Source organism: Euprymna scolopes, chromosome 6 (assembly GCF_053919585.1).
Source record: "Euprymna scolopes isolate OS-2025 chromosome 6, ASM5391958v1, whole genome shotgun sequence".
NCBI classification, from domain to species: Eukaryota; Metazoa; Mollusca; class Cephalopoda; order Sepiida; family Sepiolidae; genus Euprymna; species Euprymna scolopes.
The window spans coordinates 38,215,476-38,237,018 of record NC_136487.1 but is presented as its reverse complement, the minus strand read 5'-3'; the positions used below and the strand labels follow the sequence as shown (position 1 = coordinate 38,237,018).

Here is a 21,543-nt window from a genome sequence, read left to right as displayed (position 1 = left end):
CATTCTTTACCCCCTCCCCTCTTTTATTCCATGCTGTCATTTTTTTTTTCAGCTTAGTTACTTTAGCGCTGAATTTATCTGGAAGCACGATAAATTCCGATAGGTTGTCTTCAAGTCTAACGTAAACAAGTTCTTGATTAGCCCTTCCACTTGTTAACAAATTTACCGAATTTCCATTTACTAACGATTACTATATTGTCCAATTTCTACTGTACATTCTTTAACCATTATCCTCGAGTGGCCTCTTGGCCTTTATAAGTGGTGATGCCTATGTAAAATAAATAAATAAAACATCCTCCCAGGTATTACCTCTTCTTTTGGAAAGTATAATGTACTATCTCTTATGTTCTCTCAGGCAGGGAGGATAATCTTTGGAAGAATTGGTAATGTAGCATGTTCATTCGTCATGATACCATCCTCCCAGCCATTATGTCCTAGGCGGGAAAGAAGTGTAATATGGATTCGTTCGTGATTGTACTGTCTCTCAGGCTAGAAAAAATATGCGATCAGATGCTACATACATATGCTACGTCTAATAATTGAGAAAAACTGTTCGTTTTGAAATATTTAATAAACAACATTTTTTTTAATACGAAACTACGGACATGAAATGAATGGACAAAATTAAATGAAAAATCTAGATACGAAAGTAAGGAGTTAAAGAATGGTTTTAGTTTCATGTTTGTTGACGTTCAATTTCAGCGTTGTTTTTATCGATAATGTCTTTCAATACAAACATTCTCACTCCTGAAATCACATTGGACCATTACAACCAATGGTTGAATATTAGTCGCCAGCCGACATTCGAATTATCCTCCGTTCCTAGAAGTAAAACAGACGGGAAAGGTTTAACAAAACAGACTTCCGAATACGCTGCAAGTGGTTTAAGAAAATGTCATGCTGAACCAGAGTCGCAGCAAGAAAGGTAAACATAACTTTACGAGGAGCACAAAATCATATTTATTTTCGCAAGTTTTATTTAAAACCCAAGCCTAATTTCGGTATTATTATACAAACACCGTGACAGCGTTAGGGTTAGGGTTTAGGGTTAGGTTTAGGGTTAGGGTTAGGGTTAGGGGTTAGGGTTAGGGTTAATTCGCTGTCACGGTGTTTGTATAGTTTTACCCTAATTTCAAAGTTGTAAAAAGGTACACCATGGCTTTTAAAAGAATCACTTATTTTCTCTTTTCTTTCCTGAAAATGGTGGCATCGAAAGAGGAAGCGAATAATGAATGAATCGTTATATTTGCAATATTTTAAGATAAGCATTCATAGAATTAGTTTCGTCTCTAAGCGAGTATTTAATTTTGAAAAAAAAAAAAAAAAAATTTTAATGTTATTTAATTTTTTTAAGCTCTTGGAACAATGTTGATATTGAAAACAGTCGTAATGTTGTTAACGGGGAACCCCCTAAATAACCAACCAATAATCAGTTTGAGGCTGGAGTGATTCCTTAAATATACCAAATAAGTTTCATTATCAATAGTGAAACTATATATGTGTATAACGAATTGCTTGTTTAACTTATTTAATTAATTACCCAGCTCCCTGTAAATTAAAAAAATAAATAACTAGACCATATGTTTATTTTTTGATGCCGAATAGGAAAATTGAGTAATTCTTATTTCAGTCACGCAAATTATTTGGATTCAAATAGGTTTTTACATTACTTCCAAACAATTTCTTTTATTTAGGTACTTGTGCATTTTTGGTATTGTGCTGAAATAATAACGTTATTTTGAAAGCCATTCCTCACATAGGAGGGAGTTTTGTAACTATTCTGTGCTTCCACTTAACAATTAAAAAAAAAAGAAAAAAAAAAAAAAAGGGTGCTAATGCAGAGAGTGATCCGCGTTATTCTTTAAATCGTATTTCCACGTTTAATTAAAGTTTTATGTTTTTTTTATTCAATTGTATGGTTAAAGTACAGAATAGAATAGGTGCAAAAGACCCTCCCCTCCCCATGTTAAGAATGGCTTTTTAAATAATAACGTTATTATTTCAGCACGCATCGCGACGCATCACTAGGTGTATCAGAATTTTTGTAGGAATTTTTGACACCCCTAACACGAAACTGCGAATACAATATAAAAATCTCGGAATTTCTCTGTTAAAAGTGGGTTATTTATTTTCTTTATGGATTATACTTCCAAAATAAACTATTACAGTTGTTTTAAAAGTAATAGAAATATTTTTTCTCTGCATGAGTACCTAAAAAAGAAACTTGAATTTAACCTGAAAAACTATTTAAAAATAGCACGGTCGCAGTATCAAAAAATGCATAAGCACCAAATTAGTAAGTTAGGTCTTTAACAAGTTTCGCGGTACACACGGGTAACCCCGAAATAAGAATAAAGTCGGAAATATAGTCTCCATCTTCGTGAACAAGTCGGAATAGAAGTTACTTAGAGAACGTCAACTTTAATTGGTGCTTGTTAAGATAGACTCGACAGATCAATTTTTTAAAATATATTGTTTTAGGCAACAACAACAGTAACACTACAACAGTACTTTATTATGTCGAAAATAGTAATATATCCCAAAAGTACGAAAATTCATTGAGTAGAAAATTATTTATAGTTAAAAGTAATTTTTACGGAAAATTTTGGGAAATGGCATTTTCCCTGGGTGTGAACACCTTGAAGATTGTGAATACAGAGGACATAATTACTTCCCTTTTCACTACTTTAATGGCTTACGTTTTTTAGCTGATAGCGATAGACTTTGATAGGCACCGCCAAAACTGGGGGGGGGGGCAGGTCAGTACTTTTTGACGGACCGTCTTTTTTAAAATCTACCAAAAATTAGGTAATTATCTGATCAATACGAAATTTTCAGCGATTATTAGAAGAATGAACTTTATAACAGTGTACTTATTTTTCATAAACGATATTTATATATATATTTTTTTGCTTACAACCCCCCCCTTGTTTTGAAGTGGGAACAAATATGCTTAAAATAATCATCTGAAACTGAACACGAGATATTGTGTTGTTGTAAGGAACAGAATTATAGAGTAAAAAAAAAAAAAAAATTGTTTGCATACCTTATTTTGACGTCTGAATATCAGAACTTCGATTGTGTTTAATTATCCCGCTTTTGAGTTTTGAAGTGTGAAATTCGGTGAATATGTTAAGTAAAATAATTAATTTAAGTTAAGCAAAACAAAAAAAAAAATTTTTTAATATTTATACGAAAAAAGCCATTTTAAAATTTTTGATAAATAAATTAACAATTTTTTTTTAGCGAGCCGAATAATGCATGACCATTATTAAACAGAGCATGCTTTGAATAATCGATACAAAAAAAAAAAAAGTTTGATAAATATTGTGCCCTTTGTGTTAAAAATAGCATCATTTTTTTCGATCCCGTTTGAAAACGTTTGCCGCCTTTCGCTGTTAATTTTCCCAAAAAGTTAACAATTGACATTTTTTGTCTTGCACAAAAATATTTAAAAAAGAAAGGTTTTTGAAATAATTAATTTATTTATTTATTGTCTAACTAAGATTTAGGATGATTTTCTAAGAGAATATGCAAAAATATTATAAGTACCTGAATTTCAAATAATTCCACTTATTCATATAGGTAACCAGATATTTCGCGTCGATCTAGAGTCTAGATCGACACTGTTTACGTTTGCGTTTGATAAGAAGAAAACTATGGAAGACCAAACAGGCTAAAAAAACTTATTTTTCAGTGACGAAAATTTCAGCTGAGGCTGGCCAGTACCAGATGGGTGACCATTTGTATGAGTTTGGTTTTTAATGTGTATGTGTGTGGGGGCCAGGCTCCCCAAAATGGGGGGGGGGGCAATTTAAAGCAGAATAAAAAAAAATTATTTCAGATTTTTTAAGTTTTGGGTAATTTTGGGCAAATTTCGGCTCATTTTGGACCTTTTTATCCTAGGAACCCAAAAATGCCTCAAAAAATGGCTAGAAATTATGGGGGAATGTAAGTTTTAGCCAACTAAGTCCATTCATAGTCATTTCGGACGTTTTAGGAGTAACATAGTAGCCAAATAGCTGATTTTTTAAGATTTCTGGTAATTTTGAGCAAATTTCGGCTCATTTTGGCCCTTCTTTTCATCCTATAAACCCAAAAATGCCTCAAAAATGGCTAGAAATCATCAGTCTCAACTATCTATACCAATTTGTATCCATTTAGGACATTTAGGTGCATGCAATTCTGCATAATGTAAATTTTTTGCTGCAAATGGTGATTTTGGGTCCCCCCGGGGGGGGTGCAATATCGTAAAAAAAAGCCCCCCACATGCCAAAAATGACTTTTTTTCAAAAATTCTTTTTTTCTCTATCTATTATCATCCTAATGAAGAGATTAAGCTAGGTGCAAATGGTTTTTGAAGATAGACCCCTAGTACTGCCGCCCTCTAGTAGAGGTCCAATTATGTGGATATGGCTGAAACATGCATCAGTGTTGCTGAATGTGCCTGGCGGGGATTTCATGTAATGATGTACCTTGCATTTCTGGCACTCAAGCCACATTGAAACCCATTCACGAATTTCGGTGTTCATGTTGAGCCAAACGAAACAATTGACAATGAGTTTGACCCTTGCGCGTTTGCTGAGATGTGACAATTCATATAGGTGATTGAATATTTGCCTTCTGAGTGCCAAAGGTATGTAGACTCTGAGGTAATCAGTTTAGTATCATACTATAATATTATGAGCTGAAAGAGGCCAGGAATTCTTTCAGTTTCAGAGGTGTTTGCTAAGACTTCAGGGAAGGTTGCATCAGATTTCTGGACCTCTGCTATCAGGCCTTGGCTGAGTGAGCTGTCTTCCACTGTTGACACTGGAATTTGATAAACATTGGGGACAATGTTGTCCCTTCCTTTGACATACTGGATATTGGACATAATTGTGAAAATACAGTCCAGATGTCTAATCTCACAAGCTGGGTATTTGGCAATATCTATATATCTATAAAAGTGAAAGTGTGTGTGTGTGTCTGTGTGTGTACATTTCCATATGCAATAACTCTGTCAATTTTAAGTCTACAGACTCGAAATTTGATATACAGGTTACTGAGATTTGGGAAAATCGATGTGACCGGATTTCGGCCAGAAATTTGACGATTAAGGGGTCAAAGTTCAACGATTTGACTTTTAAGAACTTTACCAAACTCCTCCGACAATTTTTGGTCAACACTTGAAATTTCAGATAAAGGTTCCTTGGACATGGATCTAACTTCATAACTTGATTTGAGCCTAAAACAATAAATGTTAAGGGGTCATAATAGGGGTCAAAATTAAAAAGATTACAGTTTTGTTTTTTTTCTGCTCAGCATACACCTCCAAACACCCGGGCAACGCCGGGCTGAAATGCTAGTAAATTTATAACTTAAAATATTGCAGCATTAAGAATTGATTATGTAATGTTAAATTGAATTTAAAAAAATTTTAATGCTGCAATATTTTAAGTTATAAATTCATTATATTTTTTACTTGAATATCTTGTCCTTTTCTTTTCCGGTTTTAACAACTAGTCCTTTACTTTTCCATGTTTAAGCTTAACCATATCCCTTTTCATGCTCACATTTTCTATTGTAATCTGTGATTTTTTTCCAGGCTTCCAATAACTTCACTTGCTCGTTGTTTATTTTATTTATTTATTTATTTATTTTTAATTACATTTTCACCCCAAACAAGGCACATTGCCACTTTGATGTAGGGGGCTACTATCGAGGACATAAGCTACAGAGGTACTATGTGGGGAGTTGGGCAGCGAGATGTCGGTTTACATTACACTTCTGCATGTCAGTACAGTTGGGGAAGCATAAACCCAGAATAGAATTCCAAAGTCTAGCTGTTCTGAGGAAGAAACTACTGGAGTAGAAAGCTCTTTTACATTTAGGGATCTCTACTGTGAAGGGGTGGGATTTAGCTGCTTGCCGGGTTTGTCGAGGGTATTTACGTTGAGGGGGTACAAGTGCTTGCAGTTCGTCAGAGCATTCACCATTAAAGTACTTGTAGAACAGGCAGAGGGATGCTACATTTCATCGCTGGGACAGAGGCTGAAGTTGAGATGACAGTCCAGGACCTATCAGATTGGCGACTCTCTTTTGAACCTTGTCTAGGAGCGAGAGACTAGTAACAGATGCACCAGCCCAAATATGACAACAATACTCCATACATGGGCCAATGGTGGCTTTAAAGGGGTACAGGATACTTTTGGGTGTTAGTAGCTTTCTAGCACGGTAGAGAGAACCTACCTTCTTTGCAGCGGTCCTGGCAATGCTCTAAATCTAATTGTTCCAACTCATGTTTCCTGTGAACGTTAGGCCGAGGAGTTTAAAAGATGTACTTTCAGATAAAGAGTCTTTGACCATTGCTATTGGTGGTAGAGAAGGTTTCTTGTAATTATTGAAGGAAACAAGTTTAGTCTTGGCAGCATTGAATGTGACCATCCATTTTTGTCCCCATTCCACTACAGATTAGAGGTCATTCTCTAGTGTTTCTGCCATTTCTCTAGATACGTGTTCATTTGTTTTCCTGTCATGTCGTTATAGTGTGGTGTCATCAGCATATATACCCATCTCACAGACACTTTTGTCAGGGAGGTCATTTATGAATATTAGGAATAACAGAGGTCCAAGGATAGACCCCTGAGGCACTCCTGCATTTATATCATATTGTTTAGATGTATGTCAAGGACAACTTGAATTTTTCTCTTTTCTAAGAAGGATTTAATTATGTTAAATATTCTTCGAGTGATGCCGTATGATCTGATTTTCCTGAGAAGATCTTCATGCCATACCCTGTCTTAGATATATCTATATTCATGCCATACCTTGTCTTAGATATATCTACAGCTATCGCTCTACCCTCCCCTGTTTTGTCCAGTGAATGGTGTGGAACAGGCTTGCCTGAATCCATATTGTTGGTCAGTCAGAAGTTTAGCATCTGTAAGGTGATGGACTAGAGCTTGGTTAATTATGGACTCAAATATTTTGGCGAAAAGTGGGAGGAGGCTAATGGGGCGATAATTTACTGGGTCAGTTCTTTCGTCATAATTCTTGAAAACTGGTACCACAGAAGCAATTTTCCAGCAGGCAGGGAAGGAAGATTCATTAAGGCATTTGTTGTAAAGTTTGGAGAGAACTTGAGCTACTTTGGCAGAGCACTTTTTTAATAGCACAGCCGGGACGAGATCAGGTCCACATGCTTTTGAAGTGTCAAGATTTTTTATGATAGCATGCTCCTGAGAAGGGGTGATTTTCAGATATTCTAGTGTGGGGTCTGTCCGCAAAGGAAAGTCAAGGAGGAGGTTGTTAGCAGGGTCCAGTGTGGAGTTGGAGGCAAACCGGCTGGCAAGCATGTTAGCCTTCTCGGTTGCTGAGCAAACAACCTCATGATTGTTGGATAGTGGGGGAATTGTTGATTGTCCATTATTTACTACACTTTTGTAGATTTTCCAGAAGTCACAGGTTCCTAATTTCTGTGCTTCGATGCATTTTTTGGTGGTTTCAGTAAATTCTCTCTTAGCTGTCGCTATTTCTTTCTTACAGTTACTTCTGGCTTCTATATACTTCTGTCTGTTTGAACTGGACTTATGTCAGTTAAATCTGCGGTACGCATGCTGCCTTTGCGCGATGGCAGCTACATAAGTAGAAGTAAGCCATTGGAGAAAGTGGGGCTTGCTATAAAATTTCTGCGGGGAAACATGTGCTTCAGTTGCCGTTTTGAACCATTCAGTGGTCTCATTTGCGCACTGTTCAGCAGGAAGTGAAAAGATATTTTGCCATAGGGCATCTCTGATGAGATCCCCGATGGTTTCCCAGTCAGCCTTTTTATAATATCTCATTGTTTTGAGCAATGACTCTACAGTTTAGGGCGATTTCAACCATTATCACTGCATGATCAGCGTTCCCAAATTGGTTGTGGGCATTCATAACACAATCATCGGGAACTGTGGTCAGAAACAGATCTAGAAGTGATGCATGTTGTTCTTGCTGGTCTGGGAAACGGGTTGGAAACGTAACCATCTGTGATAGGGAATGAGATATAGAGAAGTTTAATTTCAGTCTTATTTTGTTGCCTCCATAAACGTAACATTACACATATGTAATAATAATGTATGGCACTCGTCTGCTTCAATAAAATTCCCTAATTATCTCCCCTTCATTCTTTCTGTTTCACTTGTTACTTCTCGTTTCGTGACAACAGTGGATCAATAGCAACAGTAGTCGCTGAAGCAACGTGGTTGCTATGGAATCAAGTCATAAAAAACGTTGCTCACCTCCTTACATATTTTTTATGATTTTTGAAAACCACTAAATTCATTATAACTTTTGTTTTACTGAGCGAAAATTGAAAAAAAAAATTTTTTTATAATATAGCTGAGGTGATCTATAAACTGTAATAATTGTTTGAAATTTGGTCGAAAAATGAGTGAGCGGTGAAGCTTTAGAGCAGTTCTAAATAACTAAAACTTCCACTTAACCATACATTAAAACATTACCGTGTCTGAATGATTAGAAAAAAATGTCTCTACTGTTATATAAAAGGAACTTTGTGTGTGTGCGAGTTCATTTACTATTATATATATTATAATGCCAATTTTTTTTGTATTTTTTCAGTAATAATGCCGAAATTACTAACAAGAAATATGCACAGAAATATCAAGCTGCCTACAAAGAAGAATTAATGAATCAGTTAAAGGTAAGGGGAAATAACTTTGCATGTTCTTAATCAAGTTGCTTCCGTTGTTTTGTATTTCAATTGTTTTAAATGATATGCTGTTCAGCTTTCTTCTGGTATATTGTTCATTTAATGATGCCTAATAGTTAGAATTATTAGTTTTATAGCATATCAACCTCAAATGAGTCGTTTTATGTCGATTCTGTGTGTGTGTGTGTGTATATATATATACACACACACACACAAATGTTTTCAAATGTTTTATATATATATATATATATATATATATATATATATATATATACACACACACACACAAATGTTTTCAAATGTTTTAAACAGAATCAACAGTGGATCGAGGAGTGATTGATAATATTCCTCATAGGCCAACTATCGAGGTGCTTGCTGATAGTCCATCCATGCAGGAGATTGAATGGGCTGTAAAGCAACTTTCAAATAGTAAGGCTCCAGGTGATGACGGCATACCTGCAGAAGTATACAAATGTGGAAGCCAACTGTTAATCAGGAAACTAAGTGCCCTGTTTTCATTAATATGGGAACTTGGTACTGTGCCACAACAGTTCAAAGACGCGTCAATTATTCACCTGTTTAAGCACAAAGGAAATAAGTGTGAGTGTGATAACCATAGAGGAATTTCTCTTTTGTCTGTTGTGGTAAGATTCTAGCTCGTGTAATCCTAAACAGACCCAATGGTTCAATCTATAAAACTGTGCTCCCAAAAACTCAGTGTGATTTTAGGGCAGGAAGTACTGTGAACATGATCTTCAGCCTTCGGTAACTACAGGAAAAAGCGAGGGAGCAGAATAAGGACTTGTTTGTCACATTCGTTGACCTCACAAAGGCATTTGATACCATCTCTAGGGATGCCCTGTGGACTGTTTTGAGGAGGCTTGGTATTCTAGACAAGGTTGAATGTGATTATCTTATTTCACTGGGGAATGGTGGTGACAGTACAATATGGCTATGAACCATTGAAGTGTCAAATGGAACTAAGCAAGGATGTGTCCTTGCACCGATCCTATTTGCTCTTTTCTTTTTGGTGATGCTTGAGACAGCTTTCAGGAAAACCTCAGGAGGCATAGGTGTTGAGTATCGATCAAGTGGAGGATTATTTAACCAGCAACGGTTCAAGGCCAAAATCAAGACTTCTGTGCAGACTGTTTTTGACCTCCTTTATGCTGATGACTGTGCTCTTGTCACCCATAGTTTTGATGACATGCAAAACATCCTCAATAGCTTTTCTGATGCATGTAAGCCCTTTGATCTTACAATTAGCATAAAAAAGGACTGAAATTATTCACCAGCCAAACCCAAACGCTACGTCCTCTTCACAACCAGTGGTATATGTTGATGGTGAACCTTTGAAAACAGTATCTTCTTTTACATACCTCGGATCTGTTGTGTCTGATGATGCTAAATTTGAAAAGGACATCCAAAGTAGAATTAATAAAGCTAGTGAGGCATTTGGTAGGTTGTGACACAGACTCTGGAACAGCCACAATGTGTCTCTAAAAGTTAAGGTGGCAGTCTACAAATCTGTTGTTCTGCCTACTCTTCTGTATGGTGCCGAAACGTGGACCTTGTACTGCAAGCATATAAATCAGCTTGACTACTTCCATATGAGATGCCTGTATTTTATTTGCAATGTTGGATGGCAGAATCGTGTTCCGAATAGTGAATTACTGGAGAGATGTGAAATCACTGGTATTGAATCATTTTTGATCAGGATACAAATGCGGTGGTTGGGTTAACTTGTAAGAATGGATGACTCGAGTTCCTAAGCAACTTTTTTATGGGCAACTGACAAATTCTTGCCATCTAATAGGGCGTCCCCTGCTTCGTTATAAAGATAAACTAAAAGACGACCTGAAATGTTGTGGAATTTCTCTGAGTTCCTGAGAGAGTGCAGCAAGGGATCGCAGAGAATGGAGGAAGATGTGTTTCTTGGGGACCAAAGAATTTGAACATAACCGCCTTTGTCATAGGGATGCCCTTCATGCAAATATGAAGGCAAAACACAAGAAAAATCCACCTAAAAATGAATATGTATGCCACTGTGGTTTCAGAGCATGGAGCAAAGCAGGGTTATCTGTTCACTCGAGAAGGCATCTTTGACCGACGAGCATATGAAAGTTCAGCATCTGCAGTGGAGTGTGCCGGACATCTACAGGATTGCAATTATGCATGTGATGTCACAAGAGCTGCTGAAGATTGCATACTGAACCCTCATTCATCATCTTCGATGAGAGAATCCACCATATATATATATATATATATATATATATATATGATTATAAAAAGACTATCTTTAAACATTATGAATTAAAACATGCAAAAATTGAAAGTGCTAGTTAACCATTTTCGAACTTTGCTCAACATAGCTAAATTGAAGTTAGGATTAAAAAAAAGTATGGCTACAGACATTATAGTGAGGAGAAAGAAGGGGGGAGTACTAAATTAAAAAAAAAAAAAAACTACATTGAATCCGTGAAGATTTTTCTTTTTTCTTTTTCTTTTTCATGGAGCTGGGGGAAGTTCTTAGACAAATGTCAAAACTTTCAGCAAAATGGCTGGATTTAAAATTTATCTAATAAAGGTTGATATGTTCTAGAAGTGTAAGCCATTTTGAGTTTCAGAAACAGTTTCAGATGGTTCGCTGTTACACACAAGTCCTGGAAGGTGACTTGTGTGTAGTAGACAGTTCCACAGAACAAAATATTCTTACCGTGTCGAAACCCAGGAAAAGAACATGTGAAATTGCTCCAGAAAAGGTTTAATATTTATGAAGCAATTCTGGTTTCTGATTGGTTGGTAGCAGAACGTGAATTAATTTGATTCGTCAGTTCTTAGCAGCATCGTTTATAAATAGAATCGTCCGACTGTGTGGGATCATACCCCATTATAGCTCCAAAATATTGCAACATCCTCCCTATTTTTTATAATGGGGAAGTCCCTTGTGTTTGTTCTGCTCAAAAATAAATATATATTTTTATATTTACTTAGACATAACAAAAATTAGAAATCATTTGGCCCATAGAATTTTTGCATTTAAAAAGATGCCATTTTTAATTGTGTTCAAATATCAAAAAGGAAAATTACAAAGATTTTTTTATTTTTTGTTTTTTAAGCAAAAGTATTAGTTACGCATTAGTAGATTAAAGTGTTAATACAAATAAAATGGATACAGTTTAACGTCTTGTCCAGGACTATTTTTTATATATATAGAAATCTATATACTCTGAGCATTACCCCTAGGGGTTTCCGTTGATATTCATGCAAAAAGAGTAAGAGCCTTCTCATAAGTGGAACTTCGCTGGTCTGTATTTTTAATATATAGAAATCTATATACATACAGGGCAGTGAAAGAAAAAAAAAATTATTCAGTCGAATTCACCAACAAGTTTTGAGAAAAAACGTAGCTTTATCCGTGTCGCCGGTTTCGTAAATACATCAGCGATATTTTGTTTTGATGATATGTAATTCAAAATAATGGATTCCTTTTTTATCTTGTTTTTTATGAAATGGTATTTTATATCTATATGCTTAGATCTTTGGTTGATTATCGTGTTCTGTGCTAAGACTATACTGGCTTGATTATCACAATTACTACGGGGCTTGTAATCAATTCTGGCTCTAAAATAGTCTTCAGGATATTTTTAAGGTAGAGTGCTTCCTGGGTCGTGTGTGTGAGCGCGATAAATTCTGCTTCACACGGAGAGAGAGATACAATCTGTTGCTTTTTAAATTTCCATGAAATAATAGGCCCATTTTCTGAGAGTCTGAAACAATATCCAGATACACTCTTGCGATCCTCGTCGTTTGCCCAGTCTGAATCCGAAAAACCTAATTTTAGGGGATTTCTTGATTTTCTAAATACTAACTTCTGTTCTTTGGTTCCTTTTAAATAACGTAGGACTTGTTTAGCTCTGTTTAAATCCTTCATTGTCGGTCGTGATAATTTTTGTGACAGTTTTGTTACTGTATAGCATATGTCGGGCCTGGTTGCAGTCATTAAATATATAAGACAACCTATAATTTTGTGATATTGTGTGTCATTTATTATTTCAGATTCTGTGTGTATATTTTTATTAATATCATTTTCGACCAGTGTAGAGCGTTTCTTGCAATTTTAATAGTGTCGATGTATCTCGATTGAGTCATCGTAACAAGTCCTTTGCTTTGAGTAAATTCTATCCCCAGAAACCAGGATATTTTGCCAAAATCGGTCATTTTGAATCTTTTACTTAATTTGTTCTTAACATCAGTTAACATTATGTCGCAATTTGATGCGATTAAAATATCATCGACCCACAAAACCAAAATCAGTAGTTTATCGTCTTTGTGTTGGGTATATAAACAGGGGTCTACAGCGCATTGTCTAAATTGTTGTTTAATAATATGATCATGGAATACTGTGTTCCAACACTGAGCACTCTGCTTTAGACCATATAATGACTTGTTAAGTCACCACACGCTATTTTTATTTTTCATTGTAAATCCCTCTGGAGGGGTAATATAAATTTCACAGTCTATTGGGGCATTCAAATAAGCATTTTTTACGTCCATTTGATGGATGTTTAGGTCATATTGTGATGCGACTTGCATTAAAATTCTGATTGTCGTTAGGTTTGTGGTTGGCGAAAACATAGAAAAGTATTCTTTACCGTAAATCTGAGAGCACCCCTTAGCAACAAATCTTGCTTTGTACTGTTCTACGTCTGATGCTGTACTCTTTTTTGTAAAGACCCATCTGGTAGAAATAACATGTTTATCTCTTGGGAGAGGCACTACCGTACAGGTATCATTTTCGGTTAAGGCATCTATTTCTTTTTTCATGGCAATTTTCCATTCATCACAATGTTCTGAATTAATTGCTTCGTTGAAGCTTTTTGGCGCATTTTTCATTGAATAGCAATAGTCGATTTGATAATCTTTTATATTGTCGACCACAAAAAAATCAGGTCGTCTTCTATTTCTTTTGGGATATCTTTCGACTTTATCATCATCATCATCATCATCATGGACACTCTCGTCTCCGTCATTTTTATTGTTTTCATTTGTTCTAATTATTTGAGGTAATATAATTTCATCCTCTTTATATGACAGGTTTTCGTCTGTAAAATTAAACGTGTCTGTGAATTTTACACACCGGATTCTTTTTATTTTATTTTTTTCAGGAAAAAAATATTAAATTGGCTGGACTGTTTTTATCGTATCCAAGAAATATACCTCTGTCGGTTTTAATATTCAATTTACTCTTTTTCTCTATATATGCGAAGCAAGTTGAACCAAATATATGCATTCTGCTTAAATTTGTTTTTTTACCGCAGAAAGATTCGTATGGAGTTTTAGATAGTGTTTTGTTAAAGCACCTGTTGCGTATATAGGCTGCTGCCATAAGTGCATACATCCAGAGGTTTTTAGGGAGTTTTGATTCAATGAGTAGGCATCTTGCCATTTCAAAAAGTGTCCGCCACGCACGTTCAGCAGTCCCGTTTTGGTGTGGCGATCTAGGAGCTGATGTTTCATGCCTGATATGATGGTTAATTAGTAAAAGTCTTTATTGGTAAATTCCGTACCGTTGTCAGGGCGAATACACTTGATTTCACCGTAGGGGGCCATGTCGGCTAGATATTTCTTAGTTGCTAGCAGGGTATCAGATTTGTTCTTTAAAAAGTAAACCATTATTAAACCTGAATGGTCATCTACGAAATTCAACACATATCTATAATGTTCTCTGGCCATCGCTTCTACGGGACCGTTCAAGTCACAATGCACCATTGATAGGATTTTTTTGGCCTCTTTGTCTGGTATCTTGTTTTGATAGTTTGTCATTTTCCCTTGGTTACAGACGTCGCAGTTGAAGGTTTTTGATGTTTGTATTTGCATTTCATCAACTACAGTCGGCAACTTTTTGATATCTGGAATATTGCAGTTTCCAAGAATTTTATGCCATGTCTGTAGATCATGGCAGGCGGATTTTAATGGGACTACGCTATTTAAATAATATAGTCTTCCAGTTTCTTTAATGTCGAATACAGTTCCATTCGGGTATACCAGTTTTGATTTATTGGGGCTAAAGTTTATATTTGCACCTTGTTTTGTGGCAGCTTGTACAGAAAATATATTTTGTTTAAATTTTGGGATTAGAAGAGCATTTTCTAGAATACAGAAACACAATTCACCTTTATTGTTCTTTAGCGAGATTTTCGCATTGCCTCTTTTCAAAACGATATAGTTGACTCGACTCCCGTCAGCTAGTTCTACAAAATGATTTTGTGGCTTAAAGTTGGGGTCAAAATTGATAAAATCAGATTCCTTTGTAATCACGTGCCGTGGCCCCACAATCGACAAGAAAATTATTATTGTTTCTTGAAGCATCAAATGCACACGAAAATTAAAATGTATGTTTGCTAACAGAGCTCTCTACATTCTTAATGTAGTCGCCATTTTGAGTCCTGTATCTACATTGGAAACTCTTGTGATTAGGTCGTCCACAATTACAACAAATAATTTTTGTACTTTTCTTAGGAAAAAACCTGCTTTTGGCAAAGTTGTGTTTTTTATTCCTGGCATGGGTATAATTTGGGGTTTTGCTTTCGATAAATAATGCTCTCTCAATATGTTTAATGCTTTGCAGCCATCGTCCAGGGCTTCTCTTATTACCAGTGATAGACTTCAGTCATCTAAACACTGTATTAATTCCGCAAAGACAGTTGTGTTCTTTTCAATGAAGTCGGGGTCGTTTCTGTTTTCAGGTTGTGTTTGTAGTACTTTGTGTAGCTTTAGGATTTGTAGATATCCTAGAAATTTAACTTGCCACAATTCGAATTTTGATTCGGATCCATCGAAATAAAGGCGCACGCTGGGCGCATAACCTCTAGAAGTGTAAGCCATTTTGAGTTTCAGAAACAGTTTCAGATGGTTCGCTGTTACACACAAGTCCTGGGAGGTGACTTGTGTGTAGTAGACAGTTCCACAGAACAAAATATTCTTACCGTGTCGAAACCCGGGAAAAGAACATGTGAAATTGCTCCAGAAAAGGTTTAATGAAGCAATTCTGGTTTCTGATTGGTTGGTAGCAGAACGTGAATTAATTTGATTCGTCATTTCTTAGCAGCATCGTTTATAAATAGAATCGTCCGACTGTGTGGGATCATACCCCATTATAGCTCCAAAATATTGCAACATATGTCATAAAACAAAACTATCAAATTAATTTCACCAATAAAATCTACCTTGCTAACCCTAAGATTGTTACATTTCAAAAATTTTTTTTTTGCATAACCTTTATTTTTTTTTGCGCAACTGCATAACTTATTTTTTTTACATAACATTTTTATTTATTTTTTTTTTGCATAACATTTTTTTTTTTTTTAGCAGAACGTTTTTATTTTTTTTTTTGCATAACATTTTTATTTATTTTTTTTTAGCATAACGTTTTTTTTTTAGCATAACATTTTTATTTATTTTTTTAGCATAACATTTTTACTAATGCAGATCCTTTACTCTTTACAAGAATAATTTTCTTTTTTTTTTATTTGCAGGATGTTAACCCAGAATTAGATGACGGATTCATGAACCAACTCGAAGACGACTCCACCTATATTGGATCTGTTGGCAACATGCATGATCTAAAACCCTTTGATCCCAATGCTTACAAGGGTTTCACATTTGCCAGCTCTCGTAGCATTTTACCTGTCGAGGAGCAAAAAGAAAAAGTGAGCAAGTTTTCTTCTTTATTTACCAATTCTCTTCCGTTTCTTACTCGATAGATTCACTCTGAATATCATACTTGCCTATTGTCTAGGAAGTGTTCAGCTGAGTGTTCTTTTAATTTAGTATCTCTGATGAGTGCCACTCATATAGCATGATTTTTTTTATATTTGATTTAACAATCTCAAAGGAATGTATGTAAATGAAGATCACTTAAAAAAAAAACAAAAAACAAGGGAAGTTACTCTACTTTACTCTTGTTCTGCTAATTAACATGGATAAAAGCGATGAAAAACATTTTATATTGATAAAGATATGTATTTTAATAATGAAATAATTATTTCAAGAGTTAATATAAACGACTTATGAATTACTTGTCTTGCAAATGTTTTGTTTTCTGTGGCTGTAATAGAAACAGTTGCCTCTCATTTGACACACGTGGCCGCATATATTAGTAGACCATCATAGATCTTAGGAGAATAAAGTTTTTTTAAGCATGTTTTCACTTCTATTCCTCCTTAAGTAATTCTACTTCATTACACATGTAGACCTGAAGGCCTGTGGTTGGCGCTTTCACCAATGTCAGCTACATTTTCATTTTTCCTTTTTCCTCACCTATTTCATTAATGTTGGGGTAGATCTGTGCCACAGATTGTGTAAAAAAAAAAAAAAAAAAAAAAAAAAAATCTTTGTAAAACATTCACAGCAAGAATTCATCTTTATGCCATCTGAAAAAAAAATTTCCTTTCTCTCTTTGTGGCTAGTGTCAAGAAGAATTTTCATTGACGGAATTTCTTTGCATGGGCTTACGATCTGTAGAACACATTAGCACAGGGATGCTTCCCTGTTGATTACAACTTGATCATTTACAACTTCAATGCTAACAAATTGATGACCACTCGAAAACTAATCAAATTGAGTTCATATTTTTCTTTTTTTTATTATTATTATATTTTCACCCCAAACAAGGCACATTGCCACTTTGATGTAGGGGGCTATATGTGGGGAGTTGGGCAGCAAGATGCTGGTTCACATTACTCTTCTGCATGTCAGTACAGTTGGGGAAGCAGGAACCTGGAAGAGAATTCCAAAGTCTAGTGGTTCTGGGGAAGAAACTACTGGAGTAGAAGGCTCTCTTACATCTAGGGATCTCTACTGTGAAGGGGCAGGATTTAGCTGCTTGTCGGGTTTGTCGGGGGTATTTACGTCAAGGGGGTACAAGTGCTTGCAGTTCATCAGAGCATTCACCATTAAAGTACTTGTAGAACAGGCAGAGGAATGCAACATTTCATCGATTGGACAGAGGCTGAAGTTTAGATGACAGTTCAGGACCTATCAGATTGGCGACTCTCTTTTGAACCTTGTCTAGGAGCGAGAGACTAGTGGCAAATGCACCAGCCCAAATATGACAACAATACTCCATGCATGGGTAAATGATGGCCTTATAGAGGTATAGGATACTTTCAGGCGTTAGTAGCTTTCTAGCACGGTAGAGAGAACCCACCTTCTTCACAGCGGTCCTGGCAATACTCTCAATGTAATTGTTCCAATTCTTGTTTCCTGTGAACGTTAGGCCGAGGAGTTTAAAAGATGTACTTTCAGATAAAGAGTCTTTGGCCATTGCTATTGGTGGTAGAGAAGTTTTCTTATATTATTGATTGATATTAGTAATCCTCTAGTGTTCCTTTTTTTTTTTTTATCATTTCTATCTTATTAACCCTTATCTTTGATTGGCTCTTCGCCTTGATAACACATGACTTCACTATTTAAAAACCAAAGCAACTCCTCAACAGAACGACTTTGATCATGCCAATGCAGATGTCTGCCTACATGGTTTTGGTGGTTCTGGCATGTACAATGAAAGAACATTTAATTATCATCCCAAAGCCACCTTTAATGTAAGAGCATCATCTATGAGGTGCCTTAAATAAGTGTCCAGACCTTTTTGTACAGGCATTTAAAATTGTCGTAGACTCTTGAAAATTTAGTATGTTATTGCTATACGTCTTTATGATTTCATATTTAAATGAACAGCTATAGCAAGAAGTGAAATACATGCTACTAAAGCCTGATTACCACAGCTGGTAAATTTCAAAAGTACAATCGGGATGTGAGGACATTTTAGAAGAATGATATGCAGTAAAATTTTGTTTAAAACTTGAAAAAAATGCTACAGAAACATATTGAATGGTTCAGACTGCTTTTAGACAATCTTGCATGAGTTTTAGAGTGACATAAAAGGTTCCAGAAAGGCAGGGAGTTTGTGAAGAATGATGAAAGGTGTTGGAGGTGTAAGGAAGTCGGAATACCAGAATTGATTGGCCAAATAAAGAATTTCAAGGATAAGAACCGTTGTGTGTCTATAGAAATAAAAAGTGCACAGTTTGATGTCAGTGTGAGAACTGCACACAATTATTTGCGAAGAACTGAAGATGCAGAAGATTTGCGAGAAGTTTATCTCAATGCACTAGTCCACTACTCCTCCATCCTTGTCAAAAACTATTTGACCAATATGGGCATCAAGACAGTTCCTCACCTTCCCTATATAGTCCAGACTTTGCTCCCTGTGATTTTTGCTTATTCCCTAACCGCAAGGAAAACCTTAGAAGTTGTCATGAGACAATTGAAGAGATGAAAGAGGGTCATTGACACGCTCACACAAGAGGACTTACATGGGGGCTTCCAGAAGTTGTTGGAATGGTACAACAAATGCATTGCAGCGGGAGGAGATTACTTCGAAAGGTACTAGAGTTTTATTTGTGCCCTATTGATAAAAGTGCATATGCAAAAACGTCTGGAAACGTATTGAACGCAGCTCATATGCTCTTATCATTAGATCTCACCATTTTCCCATTAATTTTTTATCTAGAACAAGTAAAGCTGTTGGATATTGGTCCCCCGATTTATCAGAAAGGAACCAATGTTTTCAATGGCATCCGTGCGTCTGTTATTCTGGACGATTGCCAGATAAGCGTCCATTAGTTTTTCCTGAAATTTTGCTACAAATTGTATTTCATTAAATAGATGTGCACAGTAAAAAAAAAATCTTTTGCAAAAATTCCTGTTGTCTCCAGCGGCTCAAAAGAGGTAAAAAATGCCCCTAAATTGCCAAAAATTACACGTTTTTCCCCATAACTTTTGATCCATGGATTAGATTTTTCAGAAACTTGGCCAAAATGTGAAGCCCATTGTTCTAAATATAAATCTAGTATCCATGGGTGACCCTGGCAAAATTCTGGTTCGTGTCCCCGGGAACTTTTAGTTCTAAAAACGCTTCTTTTTGTTGCTCTTTTTTCATATTCCTCAACAAAAACTTGATATGTCTGACTATATAGTGGTTTTTCATGGTGGTCAACTCAAATATACATGTGTTAAGGCCTGAAACTGCACTGTTATCCATTACACAGAGATTTGGCATCTCCAGGAGCTTAAGAGGTACAAAATGCTCCAAAATGGCCAAAAATGACACTTTTTGCCTAATAGCGTTTGATCCATCCATTAGATTTTCCTGAAACTTGGCCAAAATGTGGAGGCCATTGTTCTTAATATAAATTCAGTGTGGGTGATTCTGGCAAAATTCTGGTTCGCATCCCTCTGGGACTTCTAGGGCTAAAAAAAGTCTTTTTTGAGCTCTTTTTTCATATTTCTCAAAAACTTGATATGTATGTCTATATAGTTGTTTTCCATGGTGCTGAATTCAAATATACAGGTCTTAAAGCATGAAACTGCACCATTTGTCCATTTTCACTGGGATTCAGCATTCCCAGGAGTGCAAAAGAGGTCACAAATGCCCCCAAATTGCAAAAAATTACACTTTTTACCTCATAACTTTTTGCCCCATCCATTAGTTTTTTCTGAAACTTGGCGAAAATGTGAAGGCAATGTTGGACCGTCACACTTCTCATATCAATCATTTCTTCACTATTTGGTGTGGCATCATCTCACGTGCAACACCTTTTGATTATTCGAGTTGTTCCATTCTAAACCTTCCACAGCGTCTTTATTACCAGTTTTTTTGTAGATAGAAGCAGGTTTGTGATGACTAGAATGCTTTTTTGAATACATTTATGCAAACACCAATTAAAAATTTTCGGTCAAATCGCAGGTTGCATCAAAAAGTCCCATTTCTAAGTTGCCTGTAATGAAAAGATTCACTTATGAATACTTGTTTGTGTCTTTTGTCGATTAACTAACTTACCTGCTGACTACTTCATAATATCCTCATTTCTAACACCCGATCTTATTCATATCAGAACCTTTATTTCTGAACCTGCTTTCGCTATCTAAGGTAACCTAGTGTAGCCAATCATTCTTTCATCTTTACGACAGTCAAATTCTTATGTCATTCCAAAAATGAACCCAAGCAAAAGATCTAGTATTGCTGCAATTGTAGATCTTATGTCAATTTCCTTCTAGACTAGTTTTACTAAGATTTGAGCCTAGTCTACCTTTCTATTTTATTTCTGACTGGCAGGGAAGGGGGACCTTGTCGGTCATAAAGTATGCTTCAATATATCTTCATTCATCCGGATTTCATATTTCTTATTACAGACCCAATTCTCTATTGAATATTATATTGTACCTAATATATGGTACTGATTTCAAAAGTAAAAAAATAAAGAAAATGTCTTTCGTACCATGAGCTAGAATCGAAACAAAAACATTTAGCACTCCAGCCACGTTTCCTACCATTTAAGCTAACTCAACAGACGGATAAGAAAGTTTTAAAATTAAACCACTTTTAGCCATGATTAATTTTTTCACATGCACAAGCTAATAGAAATATGCCGACAAGTTGAAATAAACATTTTTTTCATTTCAATTTGCCGACTTCGGTACACCTTATTCATCCATCCAAACAAAGATTTTACTCTTTATAAACCATCCTTGGTGTATGATTATTATTTTTCTGTTAATTTCAGTGTTATGTAGTTGGTTGTTTAAGATTTTATCGGTTACATGTTTACAGACACAAACACACACCTGTACATCTACTATTTTATTTATGTAGACTGGCTTTACCTTCAAGTAGTTAACCAGTAGTATATTTACTTGCAAGTTTTACTTTTTTTCCATAAAGTTTTATCTGGGTAAGAATTGTTTGTAAATGGCTGCCATCTTAAAATAAAATAAATAAAATAGATGTA

General features: G+C 35.6%; 1 protein-coding gene across 1 annotated transcript in view; it reads left to right on the top strand.

Moving 5' to 3' along the window:
• The first annotated feature begins 631 nt into the window (after positions 1–631).
• The window catches only part of LOC145277613 (ATP-dependent RNA helicase TDRD9-like), a 228,291-nt gene continuing 207,379 nt past the window's right edge, over positions 632–21,543 (top strand). Inside the window, exons 1-3 of the mRNA XM_080129144.1 lie at positions 632–925; positions 8,599–8,680; positions 16,228–16,401. Of these exons, the coding sequence (XP_079985270.1) occupies positions 720–925; positions 8,599–8,680; positions 16,228–16,401 (462 nt within the window). The 5' untranslated portion in view covers positions 632–719. The remainder of the gene's footprint in view (positions 926–8,598; positions 8,681–16,227; positions 16,402–21,543) is intronic.